Source organism: Anomaloglossus baeobatrachus, chromosome 2, assembly GCF_048569485.1.
Source record: "Anomaloglossus baeobatrachus isolate aAnoBae1 chromosome 2, aAnoBae1.hap1, whole genome shotgun sequence".
Lineage (NCBI taxonomy): Eukaryota > Metazoa > Chordata > Amphibia > Anura > Aromobatidae > Anomaloglossus > Anomaloglossus baeobatrachus.
Genome location: NC_134354.1, coordinates 448084496 through 448106344, shown reverse-complemented (window position 1 = coordinate 448106344; position 21849 = coordinate 448084496). Strand labels below are relative to the sequence as shown.

At 44.7% G+C, this 21849-nt stretch overlaps 1 protein-coding gene across 2 annotated transcripts in view; it reads right to left on the bottom strand.

Annotated features, from left to right (window-relative positions):
* The window catches only part of TRIM37 (tripartite motif containing 37), a 253245-nt gene that overhangs the window by 45681 nt on the left and 185715 nt on the right, over positions 1–21849 (bottom strand). For both annotated transcript variants that reach the window (XM_075336298.1, XM_075336299.1), the window contains exon 19: positions 3730–4035. In XM_075336298.1, the coding sequence (XP_075192413.1) occupies positions 3730–4035 (306 nt within the window). The remainder of the gene's footprint in view (positions 1–3729; positions 4036–21849) is intronic.

Here is a 21849-nt window from a genome sequence, read left to right as displayed (position 1 = left end):
AAAAACTGAAAATGTTGCAGTGGTCTCTTAATTTTTTGCCAGAGCTGTATATCTTAGACAAATTTGCTTCTTTCTCTGCCAGAATTGGTCAGTCATCATCAAAATTCTCAATTCTGAGATAAAATCTGTATTCAGTGAAGACTTTCCCATTACTAAAATAGGAGATGGAAGCTATTACTGATGAGATTCTATGTAGATAGAAGAGGGAGGAGCGGGGCGGAGCTCTGCATCTAGCTCAGTAACCACTGACATCTCAGTAATGGGAAAGTCTTCACTGAATACAGATTTTCTCAGAATAACTGATCAATTCTACTTTCATTGTTACCATTGATTTATGCATAAATATTATATATATATATATATATATATATATATATATATATATATATATATATATATATATATATATATATATATATATATATATATATATATATATATATATGATATATACACACATACATACATACATGCATACATATATATATATATGCATGCATGTACAGTGCCTTGCAAAAGTATTCGGCCCCTTTGCATTTTTCAACCTTTTCCTACATTTCAGGCTTCAAACCTAAAGATAAAAATGTTAATGTTATTGTGAAAAATCAACAAGTGGGACACAATTGTGAAGTTGAACAATATTTATTGCTTATGTTAAACTATTATTGAAAATAAACTGAAAATTGGGGCGTGCAATATTATTCGTCCCCTTTAAGTTAATACTTTGTAGCGCCACCTTTTGCTGCGATTACAGCTGCAAGTCGCTTAGGGTATGTGTCTATCAGTTTTGCACATCGAGAGACTGACATTCTTGCCCATTCTTCCTTTGCAAACAGCTGGAGCTGAGTGAGGTTGGATGGAGAGCGTTTGTGAACAGCAGTTTTCAGCTCTTTCCACAGATTCTGGATTGGATTCAGGTCTGAACTTTGACTTGGCCATTCTAACACCTGGATACGTTTATTTTTAAACCATTCCATTGTAGATTTTGCTTTATATTTGGGATCATTGTTGTTGGAAGACAAATCTCCGTCCCAGTCTCGGGTCTTCTGCAGACTCCAATAGGTTTTCTTCAAGAATGGTCCTGTATTTGGCTCCATCCATCTTCCCATCAATTTTAACCATCTTCCCTGTCCCTGCTGAAGAAAAGCAGGCCCAAACCATGATGCTGCCACCACGTCTGACAGTGGGATGCTGTGTTTAGGGTGATGACCCAGTGTGCTTTTACGCCAAACATATCGTTTGGTATTGTGCCCAAAAAGTTCGATTTTTGTTCATCTGGCCAGAGCACCTTCTTCTACATGTTTGGTGTGTCTCCCAGGTGGCTTGTGGCAATCTTTAAACAACACTTTTTATGGATATCTTTGAGAAATGGCTTTCTCCTTGCCACTCTTCCATAAAGGCCAGATTTGTGCAGTGTACGACTGATTGTTGTCCTATGGACAGTCTCTCCTACCTCAGCTGTAGATCTCTGCAGTTCATCCAGAGTGGTCATGGGCCTCTTGGCTGCATCTCTGATCAGTCTACTCCTTGTTTGAGATGAAAGTTTGGATGGACGGCCCGGTCTTGGTAGATTTGCAGTGGTATGATACTCCTTCCATTTCAATATGATTACTTGCACGGTGCTTCTTGGGATGGTTAAAGTTGTGGAAATCTTTTTGTAACCAAATCCGGCTTTAAACTTCTCTACAACAGTATCACGGACCTGCCTGTTGTGTTCCTTGATCTTCATGATGCTATCTGTGCTTTAAACAGAACACTGACTATCACAGAACAGATGCATTTATACGGAGACTTGATTACACACAGGTGGCTTCTATTTATCATCATCAGTCATTTAGGACAACATTGGATCATTCAGAGATCCTCAATGAACTTCTGGAGTGAGTTTGCTGCACTGAAAGTAAAGGGGCCGAATAATATTGCATGCCCCAATTTCAGGTTATTCTTTTTTACAAAAGTTTAAAATAAGCAATACATTTTGCTCAACTTCCCAAATGTGTGCCACTTGTTAATGATTCTTCACCATAACATTAAAATGTTTACCTTTATGTTTGAAGCCTAAAATGTGTAAAAAGGTTGAAAAATTCCAGAAGGCCGAATACTTTCACAAGGCACGGTCTTTCTGAGGTACATAGATCTACAGGTGAATATAACAGTTCAGTTGATTGGCAAAAGTCAGGTCGGTCAAAATGCTAGTTAGGCAGTGGGGAGTTGCCCGTCAATCAGTATGATATTGTCAGGATTGCCTCGATACCAGAGCAGAGCGGAAGAGAAGAAGCTGCTCTGTTGACATGAAGTCACAGGAAACCGCAGAATAGCCAGCAGGACTGGTATATAGCTGCTTTAGGCTGGCCAAGATCGGCATTGAGCAGTATAGGCAGATAGTTAGCAACTACCGGTCTGTAAGTTCTCACCCCCATAAGAAGAAAATACAAAATCCCTGCATAACTAAGTTCATGGAGTTTTCTGAGCATTTGTTTATGTGTAGCCCTCCTATGGTCTTACCACAGCATTTTAATTGGGTTGAGGCCTGGACCAGATGTTGCAATGGCTAACTCAGTCATTCAGATGTAGATTTGCTGGTGTCCTTGAACTAATAGTCCTGTTGCATGACCCACTTTAGGATTTTGGATACATGGCCTCACATCTGACTCTTTCGAATCAATGATTACAAGGTGCCAACTCATGAGGCTGCAAAACAAATCCCAATCATCGCCCCTTCCACCACCGTGCTTGAGTTGGTTTGAAGTGTTTGTGCCAATATGCTAGGTTTCTCTAAACATCGCATATTCCAAAAGTCTTCACTTCGGTCTTGTCTGTACAAAGGTCATTATTGCTCATTGTTCCAGAAATCTTGTGGCTTCCTCAGCTGCTACTTTGCAAACTTTAGCCATGCTGCCATGTTCTTTATTAAAAAGCTTTTTACTGGTGACCGTTCCCAACAAACCATATTTGTTCGGTCTTTTCTAAAAGTATGGTTATGAACTTGAGGATAACATGCTAACTGAGGCCTGTAGAATAGTTTCTGCAGTTCTTGATTTTCTTTTTGCAATTTCTATGAGAATTGCAAGGCCTGACCTTGAGGGGAATTTGCTGGGACGTCCAGTTCTGGGAAGATTGGCAACTATCTTGGATGCTCTCCAATTGGGAATAATCTTCCTTACTGTAAAATGATGAATTTCAAATTGACCTTATAATCTTCAAGATTGATGACCAGCAATAATTACTTTTCGAAGATAATTACTAATGTCTTTCCTCCTTGACATAACCAGAAATGCTCCAGACCAGCAAGCTGGCCAAACTTCTGCTTTCCTAGAAGTGTTCACACTTGCTAATCAAATTTCCTTGATTTATTTTTCATCACCTAATTGCTACTTACCTCTTAATTCTTAAAGAAGCAGTAATGGTGTACTTAATTTTTCACACACTTTCTGTATTCTGGTCTAGTTTTTTGTGTTGTTGTCCATTTTTATATTTACTCAATCTTAGAACCTTCTAAAGGACCATTTTTTTTTAAATTAAATGTCCTGATACGTAAAAACTTAGAATTCAGAGGGTGTACTTTTTTCTCAAGTCTGTGCATGAAAGAGAATAATGGAGGGGAGGGATAAGAAATTAAAGGTCAATAAATATTGTTGAGCAGAGACTTTAAAAAGGACAAAAACATGGAATCTCAGGTGTGCATGTTTCAGTGTGTACCAACATCCTATAGAGCAATTTCAGACTTACTGTTTCTCACATAACAGCTTGCGAGAGAAGATTTTCTAAGCAACTCCATTCCAAGTTCTTGTAACTTGCTGCATCCTTCCCCATTTCCTGTTGCTAAAGTATCCAGCTCCCCGGGGCTATTTACTTGTCCTTCATTAGGCCCAGCACTACTGCTCCTGACTTCACATATCTGGCTCTTCACGGCAGAAAGCTTGCTGCGCACTTCAAGGACTTGAGACTTGTACCTCTTCAGCATCTTCAAATCTGGCGACACGCGCCAGGACGTCTGTTGTGTGCGCGAGTCTCTGTCTTTCCGAGAACAGGATGCTGAAAGCATAAGAAAAGTAGCAGAAATGTTAGTATACTGATCCTAGGACATATACAGGTAAATAGAATATACTACAATAAAGAGCTAGTTAACATTTGAAAAATGTAGCTTGATAGAACATATACAAAAAAAAATTAGGCTATATGCGCACGCTGTGTTTTCTAGTGCAGTTTTTTTGTCAGCAAGTTCTGACTTTTGACTTCCCAGCAAAGTCTATGAGAATTCAGATTTGCTGTAGGCACGTTGCAGTTTATTTGGACCAACACGAGCAATTGTTGCACGTTGCAGTCTATTTGACTGCAGTTTGTCAAAACCTTTCGACAAAAAAAGAAGCATCATGTTCATTCTTTTTGCGTTGTCACATTTTGTAACCCATTAAAATAAATGAGGAGGATAAAAAACGCAAGGAAAAAAAGCATGCTATCAAATTTTTCATTTTTGCTTTTTTTTTTTTTTTTTTTTTTTTGCGTTTTTTGGTCACAAAAAATGCAGGTCACCCACATTGTTCCAGTATAAATTCATTTTCTCTCCCTTCAAGCGCTTCATGCTCACCGATCACCAGCGCGGCCGTCACACTGCTCCCACTGCCTCTTATTCTTCTTCCAAAGCCGCTCATTAGGCTCATACATATTCACTGCTTCTCTCGACCACCGGTGTCTAATTAGCTACAGTCAGACCCGTCCCAATGCTAAGTGACAGCTGTCTGATTGCAACAATCACAGATGCCGGTGGGCGGTTCTATATGGTACAGTGAAATAAATAAGATAAAAGAAGAAAAACAAAAAAAAAAACAAAACACGGCAATTTTGATACCTAGCCAAGATAAAGCCCCACAGCTGGGGTCTGGTTTTCTCAAACTGGGGAGGACTGTGGTTATTAGGCTCTCTCCAGCCTAAAAATATCACCCAGCAGCCGCCCGGAATTGCCGCTCCATTAGATGTGACAGTCCCGGGCACTTTACTATACAGCTTACAACCAGTTCCAAGAAGGCAGTAAATTAAATTTGTACCCAGAGACTACCTTAATTTAAATATCTAAAATACAAGTGTATTGTTAATCACCTCTAAAAATATCCATATTATCCCACACTGAAAAAAAACAAAAAAAAACAAACACACAACACAAATCAAAAAGATACAGGACCACGAGATATCTCACAGTACCACTTATGGTTAATTACTAAAAAAGTGGAAATATTTTAGCTAGTACATAAAGCCAGGATGTAATAGATGACCCTGGACAGATCTTGCCACTACCTAACAATGGAGATGCGACTTGCATCACTCACACCCTATAGATGAAATGGTGCCTCCATTTCGGCGGCTTTCCCTAGAAAACTGTCTCTAACCTTCCTCACTATACCCATAGGATCTTTACAAGACCGTAATAAATACAAGGATTCCAATAGGTCCACTTATCTGAAGTGTACTTCAAGGTGATACTCCTTTCATTTCTTGATATCTATTCAACACCAGGGGTCTCATGGTCCGAATACAAAACCAAAGCTCTCTCTACGTGTTTCCCCCACCTATGTGTTGGGGTTCATCAGGAGTCAATGGCTATCACGCACACCGGTCTGAAGGGACATATGCTGCTACATGTGCGGCTTAATAATGCAATGGCAACTGGGTCATAGCTTCATCTCCTGATGAACCTCAACATATATACGTTGTGCAATTGTTTAGTTGTTCTTTAAAAAACTACCTAGGGTGGAAAAATCCAAAAAGTATCCAAAGATTTTGGATATGAAACTGGCCTCTAGCTGCTCCAGTAAGTCTGTCCACCATACTACTAAGTTGGACGTCTGATTGGCATCGAAGATCAAATCAGAATCCCAAATTTTGCCCTTAGACTCTTCAAGATGAGATTATGGCTCAGAATAAACCACTGGGGTCAAAGATGCAACTGATGAGGCTGAATATGTGCGAGAGTGTGGATCTGGTTCCTTTTTGTAGCCTGTGAGTGGGTTCTTATAGAGAGGCTTGAAAAACAAGAGGCAGCAGCGCACCCATCATGGAGTGGTAAACATTAGTGAGGTCACAGAAAGTCTATTGCTCTTCTACCTCAGGAGTGACTAGGATGTGGGTCACCGATTGGACTCCATGCATAACTCAATGGATCAAGCAAACCATTAATTGCTGGCACCAATGAAATATGTTGGGGTTGACGACAACCCAGCAAGTGGAAGACCTTTTATGGGTAAATTTTACCATCATGTATTTTGATTTATTATCTATATGCTGCCTATCCATTTAGTTATCTTGGGCTCTACTAATCCATTGCATCCTGAGCATTACAATTTTTTCAGCTTTTATATAGATATAAATTTATAAATTTATGTGCGCTATGTTTTCAGTATTTAATTATTAGTGTTTATAGCAGTACATAATTTTTTGCACACGGCATTTTGCCTATACCATAAATGTCTACAATGATTTATGCATATGGCACTGTGTGTAATTTAATCTATTTCCTTGATCTGTATATACATTGCACCCTGCTGCCGCCAGTTTTCTCGGTGTTACATGTTCTGTTTATACACTTAATGATTACCATATTTTTCGGACTATAAGAAGCTTCTTACCATAAAGATGCACACCAGATTTAAACAGCAAAAAAAAGAAAAATATATTTTTTAAAAACTCCCCAGGTAGTGTAAAGTGGAGGGGTTATTAGCACTAATTTTAATGTAATGAGGTAGAATAGGAAAGTAATAAATCTAATGCTAATGTTTTTTCTGCAGTGTGTTTATTATACAAACACACCGCTGCTACGTGCGCAATTGCACTTACATACGCGGCTCAGCTACATGCACAATTATATACACAAAGTTTCTGATTCGGAACTGAACAGACGCTGCATGTCCTAAGCAGCTGAAGGACCTTCTACATAGTTAACTGCAGGACCTTTCAGGTCATGTGATCAGTCACATGACCTGTAAGGTCTTTGAATTACTTGTGTGAAAGGTCTTTCATCTGTTGAGCTCCTGCAGCATCTGTTCAGGTCCGGGCAGCTTCTCCTGTTCTGCACCAATCACAAGGAGGGCAGCGCTCTCGGTGATCGGGGAGGAAGAATGGTCAGTGTCTCTTCTATCACAGAAAGACTCTTCCGGACTAGAAGATGTACAAACTTTCTAGCAGGTATCTTTCCTGTTAAAAAGAGCATCTTATTGCCCGACAAATACGTTATTGTTTTCTGTGATGCATTGGCTGTTTGGAAGATTTATTCTTAATTTATATGCCTGCACTTCAAAATGCACTGTGTTAATCTCATACCTTATATTTTTGCACAGTTATTTGTACGTATTGTGCTGTTGCTTGATTAAATCAATTGCAGCAATGTGGGCAAACTTAATAGGTAACCATGAATGATGCCTATTAGGAAGATTCAATTTTTTTTTTTTTTTTTTAAACATATTTTATTTGATGTCAGCAAGCACATATCAACAAGAGAACATGTTGTTACATTCCATAAAATGTCTCCGGATCGTACAATGCTTCTGTTACATCATTTTCTTTTTCATTGTCACAACAATTTCATCTCCATAGAATTATCTTAACAATAATTTACTTTAACTTAACAACCTAACCTATTTGTTCCCTTCAGTTGGTCCTTTGGATGCTCCCCATCTTCAGTGTCCCTGCAATGTCTTCCACACAATACCAAGACGTGTCTTCAAATGCTTTAATTAACTGGGTGATTTCCGTCTGTGTGAAGCTTTGCTCAATAAATGTTCTCCACTTTTTGAAGAATCTTTTAGTGGACTTCTCCTTATGTTTCTCCGAATCCAGTTTGTCGTACATCATTATTGTTTTTAGGGTATCAACTATTTCTGTATTTCTCGGAGTCTGTCTTATCAGCCAATTCCTAAGTAGGCATTTCTTGACTACAAGCAATACTATGTGTATTACACCTGGAATGTGAGCACTTGCTCTTTCAGTTTCCGTAGGGGCTTCTATACAGTAAAACAAACAGGCCTGAGGGGTGACGGGTATAACTACTTTCCAAATCCTCAATATGTACGCCGCCGCTTCCTCCCATACCCCCCTCACCTGTGGGCATTCCCATATGCAGTGAAACAGTTTTGCTTTATGGAGTCCACATTTAGGGCAATGGTCCAAGAAATGCACTGGTAAGCTGCTATGTGGTATATGAAAGGCGTATGTTGCGTTGTGTACTAGCTTAAATTGCATCTCCCTCCATTGTTCATTTATCATTACTTTCTTAACAGATTCCAACCCCCTTAGAATTTTATCATAGATGTCCGGATCGCCCAGAGCAGTCTCCCAGGTTTTAAATATTTGCTCTTTCCAGGGGCCCTGTACTTGATCTCCCAATCGTTGGTTTATGATCGAAAGGGATTCAGGTTCCGCTCCCTGACCAATCAATACATCAAAACTCCCCTTCTCAGCCTTCCCAACCTCTTTTACCACTGATGTGTAATGTGTTGTTATTTGTAAATTTTGTAGGTAATGGTGATTTTCCATGTTAAATTTTTCCGATACCTCCGTCCAGCTCAGAACTCTCCCCTCCTCTGTTTTCAGTAAATCACCCAACCTCCGCATCCCCCTCTGCTTCCATCCTTGAAATAATTTGTTTTGAGACCCTTGAGTAAAATTTGGATCCTCCCACAACGGGGTAAATTTTGAAAGACAATAAGGGAGTCTATACAGTTTTCTCAGTGCTCTCCAGGCCCCCACCGTGTCCTTTATTAAACAGCTCTGTTTCATGTACGTTGGTATTTTATCTAGCTTCATATGCAATACCGCTACCAAGTTAAAAGGACTTGTTAGCTCCCTCTCCAGCTGAACGTTAGAAAAGAAGGTTGTCCCATTGATCCAGTCTTTTATATGTCTGGCAAGTGCCGCTAAGTTGTACAATCTAATCATGGGCATTTGTACCCCTCCGTCTTTTTTCTGTAGACACAGCTTTGAGTAGGATATTCTTGGTCTCTTTCCCTGCCATAAAAATTTTACAAACGCTTTTTGCAACTTGTTGATATCGGTGTGTTTAAGCAGTAAGGGAATAGTTTGTAGAGGATAGAGCAAACGGGAGAAGCTGATCATCTTTATCAGATGTGTTCTGCCAAACAGGGACAGGGAAAGATTTTTCCACCTGTCTAGCTCTTTAGTTATTTTTTCAATTAGGTGTGGATAGTTAAGTCTATATAATGACATTGAGTCTCTGCCTATTTTAATTCCTAAAAAAGTGATGTAGTGCGGGGCTATGGCTACTTCTATTCCCTCACCTTGCCTATTTCCCAGGGGTGTCAAATATAGAATCTGACTTTTACTGATATTTATCCTGTAGCCTGAAAAGGAGCCAAAGTACGTCAGTTTGTCTATTACGTTCTTCAGATGGTTGTCTGGGTCTGACATAAATAAAAGCATATCGTCTGCAAAGCAGGTTAGTTTTATCTCACTATTCCCCACCTTGATTCCTGAGAAATCTTCTGATTTTATTAAGTATTGGGCTAGTGGTTCAAGGGCCAAGTCAAACAGAAGAGGGGACAGGGGGCACCCCTGCCTAGTCCCCTTCTGCAGCTGAAAAGATTTTGACAGAAAGCCCATTGTGGAAATTCTAGCTTCAGGCGTAGCGTAAAGTGCCTCCATATAGTTCCGAAAACTACCCATTATGCCAAATTTACCTAATACTAGCCCTAACCAATGCCAATTTACATTGTCAAAGGCCTTTTCCGCGTCTAAAGTCAATAACGCAGGGTTCACCTTTATCAGGCCCGATCTTTTTGTTCCATCTAGTACCGAAAACACTGTGCGAATGTTGAATACTGCTGACCTATTTTTAACGAACCCCACTTGATGTGGTCCTACTATCGATGGGAGGATCAATGCTAGCCTGTCTGCCAGGATTTTAGAGATTATTTTAATGTCTTGATTTATCAGCGATATAGGCCTGTATGATGAAGGGTCCGAGGGGTCTTTTCCTTGTTTGTGTATTACCTTTATATACGCCATATGGCCAGACTTTAGTAGAATTTTATTTTGGAGAGTGTAGTTGAAAACTTTTACTAAAGTGGGCATAACATCTTCCTGTAGTATTTTATAAAATTCCCCCGTCATTCCATCGGGGCCTGGGGCCTTGTTATTTTTAAGGTTTTTCACAACTGTTCTCACTTCCTCCTCATTTATTGGAGCATTTAACATTTCCCTGTCCGATTCCGTAATTGTGGGTAATGACAGATTGTTTAGGAAGATGCCTCCTTCTGTGTCATTTGCTGGCCCTTGTTCATATAGTTTTTTGTAGAATTCTCCAAATATGTCATTGACTTTCTTTGGGTCATTGTAACTAGCCCCAGATGGGTCCCTCAAATGAGTTATGGATAAAATTATTATGAGTTAAAGGAGTTATTCCCTTTGCCATTCGTGCCAGAAGCGAACCTGCCTTGTTCCCGAATCTAAAATAATGTGATGCAATTCTCTGGCCCCTCATCCTCTCTCTGCCCTGTCCACCCACAAGTCAAATTCTGCTTTCTCTTTTATCCACTTATTCCTATTACTAATAGATGGATTATTAATGTAGTTTGTGTATGCTTCTCTGGTCCTTCGGCTGGCTTCAGTGTATGCTTTAGTTGTTTTGTTTCGCAATGCTTTCACATATCCCATTATTCTTCCCCTTAGTACTGCCTTAGCTGCATCCCAGTATAAATGGGAGTTCTCCTCATGCGCCTTATTATCCCATGTATATTCCTGCCACCACAGTTTCACCAGTTTTTGGAAGTTCTCGTCCTGGGCTAAGTGTGAAGGGAATCTCCACAGTATGTCTGTTCCCTTCGGGTAGGTTTCTTCTAAGTCTAGGAGTAATGGGGCGTGATCTGATATCACCAGATCTTGTATGTCGATCCTCCTCATTTTGTTGAGTAGACCCTGTGTTAGTAGAAAATAGTCTATTCTAGACCATGTGTTATGGACGTGGGAGAAATGAGTGTACTCTCGGTCTGCCGGGTGTGAGTTTCGCCAAGTATCTATTACGCTAGTATGTTCTGTGAATAGATTCAGCACCCTGTCATGTGTCCTGGCTACCATGCGCTTGTGTCCTGTGCCCGACCTATCTTCTCTGACGTTCATTACCGTATTAAGATCCCCTCCTATTATTATGTTCCTCTCAGGGTCCTCCAAAACCTGCCTCTCCAACTCATCGAAGAAAATCTTATTACTCTCATTTGGTGCATATACATTATAGATTTTGAGTCGTCCACATGGGGTATCAAGCAAAGCTTTTTGTATTCTCCCATCTCCATCATTTTCCTGTGTTATTACCTTACAATTTGCCTGCTTATGGAGTAGTAGATCCCATCACTTCTCCCACCCACATTTTGCACATTCTGGTGAAGTCCTGATTTTTCAAATGGGTCTCCTGAAGTAGGGCAATGTCTACTTTAAGCTTCTTTAAGTGCCTCAATATCATTCGTCTTTTGTGTGGCGACTGCAGGCCTTTAACGTTCCATGACACAATTCGCATCCTTATATATTACTTGAAATCTTCTTATCCTATCTTAACTAAAACCTTCTTAAAACCTGTCCACCGCGTCTCTCTCTGGTGGTGCAAAAAAAAAAAAAAAAAAAGTCAATTAAACCAAGAAAATAACACCGCTATCCTATATCCTTTGTAGGAAAACACAGTTGCGGACTTCACTTTTTCCCCGCATGTATGTAGGGACTCCTACTGATCCCTCTTTCGCTCCTCAAAATATGTTCGCTTTCTTGAGCTTCCACACTTCACTTAAAGGCATGCTAAACATAGCTTCAGAAATATATACAAGTATCCCCAAGCCCTGAGGACTGAAAGTAGGTTGAACCTCGACCCAGTATATAGAGGCTCATTCCCAGGAGAGATGAAGGAAAAGAAAAGAAAGAAAAAGGAAACAAAAGGAAGAAAGGAGGGAAGAATGGAGGAGGGGTCCAGAGGATGGTTATGGGAAGGAGAAGGGTCGTAAATGGTGAGAGGTGTGAATGGGATGGGGGAGTTGATTGGGACGGGTGGGGTGGGAGGTAGTTTGTGGGTGGGAGAAAGTATGTAGTCAGGGAGGGGGGGGGCAGGAGAGGGTTTGTGGGTGGCAAAAGGGGGTGTAGGCGGTAGGGGGTGGAAAGTAGTTTGTGGGTGGGGGAGTGTAGTTGGAGGGAGTGGGAGGGGAGTGTGGGGATGGGGGTAGAGGGAGGCAGTTATGTGTTGGAGGGGGGTGCGTTTGAGTGATGGGATAATAACGGAGTTGGGCAAGACAGGGAAAGAAGAAGGACAGAGGAAGAAAGAAAAAGAAGAGAGAAAAAAAAAAAAGAAAGGGAAAAGCGGGGGTATGGAGAGGGACTGTGGGTGTCTGGGTTATGGTAGAGTTAACGCTTTAAGGCCCACATCATGAACTCCAGACCCCCATACAAATCCCCCTCCCCCATCGCTCCTTTACAAACAGCATCAATACTCCACATTAATCATCAGCAATTTTGCCCCTGTAAGGGCTATTTTATGTCCTCACCCCCTCTGGGGAGTAGCATCCCCACTCTTCGCTAGAGGCGACGCTTTTGCAAAAGTCTTGTCCACATAGCTTCTTGCCTGATCAGGGGCCATGAATGTCTCTGTACCTCCTCCTGGGGCAAAGATTTTAAGGATGGCTGGGAATTGCAAAGCAAATTTTATCTTTTTGAAAAGCTCTGTGCAGACATCACTGAAGGCTCTAGGAAGATTCAATTTTGAAGTCTGACATAGTAGTAGAGCGGTCACGATGCTCATCTGTGAGAAAGGTGGGGGGTTGCGTGGACTTTACCTTACTAGCAGCACTTGGGTTGGAGCACTTATTTCAAATTGACGATGGGGGCAACATGCTGTTGGTGAGTTTTACTGAGCAAAAGGTATCATCCCCATTTTCTAAGATACAAGTTAAATCCTATTTCTATTTCTGCTTCCTATAGATACTAATTTAAAAGGAAACCTGTCACACGTCTACACCCCCAAACAATTTATAGGATTGTGTAGCCCTTTGACAATGAGTAGTCAATCTCTTTAGAACCCCAAAGTGATGCTCCAGCAGCGAGAAATTTCATTTTCAATTTCTGTATATGTGCGTTTGGAAATGCATTAGGTTGTGATTATGCACTTACAGCTGCTCAGCCTCACGCTGCAGTGTATTAAAGCCAGCAACTTATCAATCAGAAGAGAGTGTTGCTAGGCAGGGAATGCAGCGTGAGGCTGAGGAGCTGTAAGTGCATCGTCACACATAGTTCGGTTACATCTAAAATTGGTTTAGGTACGTGCTTGTAAGAGAAGCTACCACTTATGTATAAACTTGATCGCTGACAATAAGCACAATGTGCCTGTGTCCTCAAGTGACATGAATGAAAAAAAAAACGGATTTTTGTGTACTCACCGTAAAATAGTGTTCTCTTAGCCATCATTGGGGGACACAGGACCATGGGTGTTATGCTGTTTATCCATAGGAGGACACTAAGTAGATGCAAAGATGTTAGCTCCTCCCCTGCAGTATACACCCCCTGGCCCAGCCAGGCTACTTCAGTCTTCGTACACAAGCAGTAGGGGAACAAGTAACAAAAAATGTGAGTGAATACTCATAAAAAAGTACTGAGAGAGAAAAAAAAGCTAAGGCTCAACAGGGCAACAGGGAGGGTGCTGTGCCCCCCAATGATGGCTAAGAGAAAACGATTTTACGGTGAGTACACAAAAATCCGTTTTTCTCTGACGCCTTATTGGGGGGACACAGGACCATGGGGTGTCCTAAAGCAGTCCCTGGGTGGGTAAACAAATAACGCAACCCAAGGACTAGGAACCAGTCCCAGATAGCCAGGAGCGCGTACTGAGATAGGTGCTCCACTGTCGTTTGCAGAATTTTCCTACCTAGGTTCGCCTCAGCCGAAGCTGGGTATGGACTCGGTAATGTTTTGAAACAGTATGTAGGCAAGACCAGGTCGCAGCCTTACACCCCTGTTCCACTGAAGCCTGATGCCCAAGAGGCGCCAACTACTCGCGTGGAATGAGTCCACAGCCCACTAGGAATGGGCTTGAGTTTCAAGTGGTAGACCTCCTGGATCGCAGAGCGAATCCAGCGGTCCAGCGTTGCCTACGAAGCTGCCTCTCCTTTCTTAGGCCTTTCAGGAATGACGAACAAGGAGTCCATGTTCCTAAAGGGGCTGTCCTGGGTACGTAATATCTGAGAGCCCTCACAAGGTCTAGCGAATATAGGAACCTTTCCACCCTATGGACTGGCTGTGGACAAAAAGGAAGGCAGAACAATGTCCTCGTTCATATGAAACGGGGAAGTAACCTTCGGAAGAAAATCCGGAAGGGGGCGTAGAACCACCTTGTGCTGATGAAAGATCAGAAAGGGTTCGCGGCAAGAGTGCTGCCAGTTCCGAAACTTGTCTGATGGACGTAATCGCCACTAAGAATGTTACCTTCCAGGAGAGAAGAGCAAGAGAAGATTCCTTAAGAGGTTCGAAGGGGAACCTCTGGATACCGTCCAAAATGAGATTGAGGTCCCATGGGTCCAGCGACCATTTGTACGGGGAAACTAGATGGGAAACGCCCTTGAGGAAAGTCTTGACTTGCGGATTGCAAGCTAGGCGGTATTGATAGAATACTGAGAGAGATATGAAACCTGCCCCTTAACACTAGAACTACTGTACTCGTGACACCTATATAGAAATACATGGTGCCAAGTAGTCAAAAATGACTACCTCAGTAGTTCTAGTGTTAAGGGAGCTGAGGGTCAACCCCTTTTGCAACCTGACTGCAAAAAAAAAAAAAAAATCAAGAACTCTGGGGATCGCCAGAGGCATAGGTTGGACATTAGATTCCCTGCGCTGGGAAAGGAAAGTTTTCCACATACGGTGGTAAATACGGAATGAAGGCCGGCTTTCGGGCACTGTACATGGTGGAGATGACCACGGGAGAGAATCACGCTCTTGTTAAAGTCCAGGTCTCAATGGCCAGGCCATCAGCTTCAGGGCTCTGGAGTTCTGATGGGAAATGGGCCCTTGGGTCAGCAGGTCTGGGATGCTTATGAGGCGCCATGCGCAATTGTACTAATTCGGCATACCAGGCGCACCTGGGCTAGTCCGGTGCTATTAGTATTACCGGGACTCCTTCTGTCTTGATCTTCCCGATTACTCGCGGCAACAGGGGCAGAGGCGAAAAACATGTAAGGTAGACGGAAGCAACTTCAGGAGACTAGAGCATCCGCGCCTATGGACTGTGGATCACGTGACCTGGCTAAGAACGCGGGTACCTTTGCATTCAACCTTGAGGCCATTAGATCCATGTCTGGTGTACCCTAGCGAGTGAAGATGTGTGGGAACACTTCTGGGTGGACAAACCACTCTCCGGCGGCCAGGCCTTGGCGACTTAGAAGATCCGCCGCCCAGTTCTCTACTCCCGATATGTGTAACGCTGAAAACACAGACCCCCGTCGATTTGGCCCAGAGGAGGATTCTGAGGACCTCGAGATAAGCTGTCTTGCTGCTGGTACCTCCCTGCCGATTGACCTAGGCCACAGCTGTTGCATTGTCCAATTGGACCTGAATCAAAAACGACCTGCTAGCATAAGGGGGGAATGACCTGAGCGCGAGAAAGATCGCGCTGATTTTCAGGATGATTTCTGGGAAGGGAAGACTCCTGGGGCGTCCAACGTTCCCAAGCAGTGTGGAGCCAGTGCGCTGCTCCCCAGACTAAGAGGCTGGCGTCCGTAGTCAGGAGTAGCCAGTCCACTGGGGGGAGAAAAACTCCCTCTCTATATGGAAGAGGATTGAACCCACCAGAAAAGCGCATACCTGACTGAAGGTGTCAGGTGAAAAGTTCTTCAAAAGGAAAAGGGGCTCTTGTCCCAGGCAGCTAGAAGCGCAAGCTGCAGTGGGCGGTGGTGTGGCTAAGCGAGCAGCACTGCCTCTATAGCTGCTGCTATTCTACCTAGCACTCCCATACTAAATCGAATGGCGCGAGAGGAGTATGTAGAAGGCAGTGTACCACTTGTTGTAGAGCGGTCGCCTTGTCTTGAGGGAGAAATATCAAGCCCTGAAGGGTGTCCAGGGACATGCCCAGGGAGGTGACGGATTTTGACGGGACCGGGGATTATTTGACTGGAGTCAGAAGCCGTGCTAAGCGGGATAGGGTGTCCACAGAGACCTGCACGCTGGTTGAGCCCTTGATAAGGAGGTCATCCAAGCAAGGCAGAACAGCCACTCTCTTGGCGTGAAGGGCACTCATGGCGGCCGCCATGACCTTTGTTAAGACCCTTGGTGCTGTGGCAGAGTCGAGGGTAGGGCCACAAATGAAAAAAAGAAGCCCTGAACAGCAAAGTGGAGGAACTTTTGGTGAGCTGGAGCGATGGGTATGTGCAGGTACGCGTTCCTGATAGCTAGGGAGGCAAGGAATTCTCCTTCGACCATAAAAGGTAAAAATGGACCCTAGGAATTCCATTCTGAATCTCCTTATGTGCACATGTTTGTTCAGGTGTTAGAGGTCCAGTATGGGTCGAACTGACCCGTCCTTTTTTGGGGACCACGAGAGGTTGGAATAGAAGGCCTTGAACCTCTCTCCGTCCGGAACAGGTATCATCACCCCCGCCGTTTGGATCGCTGAGGAGAAGGCCTCGCGGTGTTTTGGAGCCTTTGGGGGGGGGTTTGAGAGATAAGACTGCCCAGTGAATCGGGTCCGGAATTCAATGTAGTAACCAGAAGACACAAGGTATCGCACCCATTTGTGGTCTGAGGCGGCAGCCCAGATGGAGGAGGACGAGACTCCTCGGTCTTTGTCTAGACTGCCAGGACGAGGTGGACTCGGGGAGGGCTGAGAAGGTCGGGCCCTGCGTGTTTAGTAAAAATCATCCTGGGCTAGAGTTGGGGGAGTGGGGTACTCTTTTCCTCCCGTGGCGTCAGACAAAAAAAAAAAAAGCCTGTCCAGACGATTGGCAAACCATCGGTCTGGAAAGGAGTACTGTGAGAGGCTTCTTAGAGACAGAGTACGCTCTCCATTATCGGAACCAGAGGGCCTTACAGATGGCTATGGTATTTGAGGCGGCAATAACTGTGCAGGTAGCAACGTCGAGGGAGGCCTGCATGAGGTACTCTGCCGTCGCAGCAATGTGAACTATTACATCTGTGAGGGTCTGAGGGAAACTGGTAGTCCTGGTGCCTGTGCGACCCACACGGAAGGGGAAAGGGACCCGCAGCCTCAAGGCGGAGCGATCGAGCTGCTCCACTTGTCTGCCTGTCGGGTCCTTCAAGGATGATCCATCAAGTAAAAGACAGGAGGGTCCTTCAGGCAGACGGAAGCCGGGTGAGGGTCCACAAAGGCTGGATTGGCCCAGCCCTTAGAGACAGCTAAGCCAAAGGGGTACCGGGACTCCATGAGTTTACGGATACTAAAGTGGTGTCAAAAAACTTTTTTTTTTTTTGAGTTTTTTTCCCCTTTTTAAGGAGACCGCAAGGTCAGTGACAGTGGATGGGAGATCTTCCACATGCAGAGTTTTGGTTGATTGTTGCAAAAAGGGAGTCCATCGCGGCTTGATCGCTCGGGGAGGTTGAAACCAAGGAATCATCCCGGTACAAACATCATTCCCCTTCCTCCGGCTCCTCAGAGACCGCGGAACATGTGGGAGAACCCCATCTGTGTACCCCAGAGGTAGAACCATGGGGGTCATGCCCTTTTTCTGTTCTGCAACCGTTGAAGCAGAGGGCTGATTCTTATCAGAAGGACCCTCTATAGAGGTGTCATCAGGCTGCGTTCTGTCCAGGGGCCCCGAGGGGTGTGAGGACGATGTTGCATAGCCAGCACCAGGTTCTGGGAACTGTGCCCATTCCAGGGGACTGGGAGCCGTAGGCTCTGGGCTGGCAGCAGTTGCTGCGGTGGTGGCGGGGAGCTACAGGGGCACCGGACTCACAGAAGTGCTATCATCCCCTAGTAGCTCAGCGTGGCAGGATACATTAAAAAGTCTTATAGTTGTTGCTGTAGTTGTGCAGGGCATAAAACATGTGACTGCAGACTCTGGCTGATGAGCCACAAACTCTTATTGTAATGAGGGAGCAATGCTCTGCAGAGCTTATGTGCAACTGAGGCTATAACTCACCCAGAACGCTGATGACCCCTCCCCCCTCCTCCTGTGTCCCAGTTCCTGTGGGAAGGAGGAAGCCAGCTCTGAGAGACGCCCACAGGCTCTGATCACAACAAGAGGGAGCAATGCTCTGCAGATCCTGTGTGAGGAGAGTTACGTGCGCTTTCGTGAGGGGGCGTGGCTTGTCGTGTTGGAGGGGGCGGGGCTTAGCTCTGACAAGAAGGCATGAGAAAATAAAATTAAAAAAAAAAAAAAAATGGTGGGAAGGGACTGCCCTTCCCCCCTCCAGCCCTGCACAGCAATGGTGGACAGAAAAAAAGTAGATTTTGGGTACTCACCGTAAAATCTCTTTCTCGGACCCTTCATTGGGGGACACAGGAAACCATGGGTGTATGCTGCTGGGACTAGGAGGCTGACACTATGCAAATAAAAAAGTTGGCTGCTCCCATGTAGTATACACCCACTGACCGGAGCTGAGGAGATCAGTTTGTGTAAAAGCAGTACGAGGAGAAGCTTGAAATCCAGAACATTCCGGATCCATTGAAGTCTTAGAAAAGGGCGGGTGCTGTGTCCCCCAATGAAGGCTCCGAGAAAGAGATTTTACGGTGAGTACCCAAAATCTACTTTTCTCTATCGCTTCATTGGGGGGACATAGGAAACCATGGGACGTCCTAAAGCAGTCCCCAAGGGTGGGAAGAGAAACACCCGAAAACAGGGTTAGCAGAGACGAGATTCTGTGACCGGAACCTGGCCCTAGACACCGTAAGGAATACCTACCCGGCAGGAGCCGAGGTATAGGGGGAAGAGTTGGGAGTACTTAGATCTAGTATAAACCGCATGTGCGGGGATTAGAATGATCAGGGAAAAAGTTGCATCCTCTGAAATCTGCTTCCAAGAATCTAAGGTGACTGACAGCAATAGGTCAAGACAAGAGAAAAAAAGCCTGACTTGACCCTGGTGCTACGTTTGAGAATGGAAGAAAGAGGGAAGAGCTAAGGCACCTGGTAGAGGTAGGTGCCGGGTAAGCGGAGGCCCACCGAGCCCTGGCCCTTTACTGCCGTAGAATGACTAAAAGGGAACACCAACTGCCTGAAAGTGTGCGGGGGAGTTGGGCTGAGAGAAGAGACGAGCTACTCGAGGGGAGAGTAAGGGAACTCCGCCATAGGGGGACTTGACCTGTTGATTCTACAGAACCGAGGGAAGTGATCTGACCCTAGTGGACGGAACAGCCTGCAGGCGGGAAAAAAAAATACGGGAGAAAATTCCCCTGTGTAATGAAGTCCAGAAAAAACTTGCGAAGTCCGGAGACAAAAAGAGAAGGTTAAGGAGCCGAGGGAAATCCAATGACCAACTTCCACATGACAGACAGGAGAAGAGAGTCCGGGCATCTACAATGGCGTGACTGGGAAAACTCGAACTCCGAATTCGGGTACTAGATGACCACTGAAGTGAAATACTGGAAGGAGAACCCCCTATGGGGGAATGCTCCTGTGACTGAAAATAGGCACAAGACCTGGGATGTACGACCTGGGATGGGAGAAAGAAAAAACCCTTCCTAAGTGCTAGCCAACCAGAGGAGTGACGCCTATCCTGGGAAGGTGGCAAGGAAAACGGAAGAGTGACGTGAAAACGCGTTATCACGTGGCAACCAGAAGTGACAACGAAGGGGAAGAAATGACCGAGAATAGGTGAGGTTAAATGGTCTGGCAGAGACTCTGCTTGAGAAGTGCATGAATCCACGAGCGTCTGAGCCCAAGCGGTGGAGAGCAATCATGGAATTTTGTATGGCAGAGAATTCGAAGAGATCTAGCATATCTCCACGAGCCATCTAGAATGGCAACAAGAGAGGGAAAGGGAGGCAGATCCCTCTTGGCCTGAAACTGAAGAAGGTCCTGTCTAGGTGTTAGCGAAGACTGGCAGATCAGATGGGGACCACTCGCTGTAGCGTTGAGTGTTCAGGTGGAAACACCCAGTGGCCTGAGCATTCAGGGCTCTCTGAAGAATTCTGTCGCGGAAAATGGCCAGAAGATGATGCTTAAAACCTACAGCTGGTCCGGAAATGTGAGCCCAATGACTGGGCCGTCAGGATACCAGAAGTCCGTTGGTGAAACTGGTCCTCCGTGGAATCGATACTTGCTAGACGATCCTGTGTCTGGTTCTTAACTTCATCTGTTATCTGTGAAGGGACTGAGAAAATCTGATCTCTATCTGGAAGAGAGAGAATGTAAGTAACGACCTATGGATTTAAACATATGCAGTACCTGGCCGGAACCCTAGTAAAGGGCGCGGCTAAGGCTGGTCTAGGCCAAACAATAGGCGGATACTAGAAGTACTATGAACCACCCGAGGAGGGTGGCAGGAAGTAAAGCAGACAACATACCGGTTAGCAGACAGAGCCGTACCCTGCTTACCTCATTTGAGAAACAAAATGACTGCTGCCTCAAGAAACGGCGCAGTCAACGTACGGTCAGAGAAAAAAGCCTTACCTCGTGGCTACCGTAGATGAATGGTGCGAGGTAGGGGGGAGGTCCCGGGTCACTGGGAAGCGACTAAATGAGAGCTGCTGCTGTGCGGAGTCATGGGGTCCGTGGTTGCTGCAGGGAGTGAATCACACGACCCTCCAGTGAGATGGTCGAGTGTTACCTTACCTCAAGATCTTGTTACACGTATGGTGTGAGGTAGGAGATGGCTGCAGATCGCTGAGAAGTGAGAAAATAACTGCTGCAGAAAAAAGAAGTCAATGCACTGGTCGGAGGACCATGGCTTACCTCCTGTTTACCTGGATGAGTGGTTTGAAGTAGGAGAATGCCTCGGGTCACTGGGAAGCAACTTAATGACAGTTGCTGCCGTACCGCGTTAGGGGTCTATGGAGACCACAGTCCTCGCCTCAGTCGAAGATGGAGATACATGACCCACTAGGTGAGGTACACTAGCACACCGATGAAAACTAGTACATAAAGAAACACTGGCACACTGGTGTAGGCCGGTGCGTAGAGAAACGCTGGCATGCCGGTGTAGACCAGTGCGTAGAAAAAACACTGGCACACCAGATAGCAAACAGGTACATAGAGACACTTGCACACTGGTGAAGACTAGTGCATAGAGAAAAGACAGGCATACTGGATAGTGGACAGGTACATGAAGACACTGACACACTGGATAGAGGGCAGGTACCTGGAGACACTGGCGCACTGGTGTAGTAGATCAGTGAGTAGAAAAAAAACACTGGTACACTGGGTAGAGGACGCGTACTTGGAGACACTGGCACACTGGATAGTGGACAGGTTGACATAAAAAGTGGACAGGTCAAAAGAACACTGACCCTGTGGAAGATAGGTACATTAACACACTAGATAGCGACCCTACGGTAGATATGGATATGAGGAACAGAGACACACTAGATAGTGGGTACAGCAGAGTAGGCAGGAAAACGAAACACACTGACCGTGGACGTAGACAGGACCCCAGAACACTGGAGTACTCCTGGAGATGGGCAGGTCAGGGACAGCACCTTGGAGACGGGTGACCTGCCAGAGGACCGGTGGTCCCTAGCAGAGTGCGTGTGGAAGAGTGTTATCCCGTACTTGTAGAAGTGGAGGGAATCTGGGCATGCTGTAGTATGAGGTAGCTAATACTCCCTGAAGTAGTTCTAGACATATATGTGTCAGAGGGGAGACAGCTCACTGTAAGTGAATGGGAACTGAGAGATCAGGAATAGATGCCTATGGCAGTAAATAGTGCT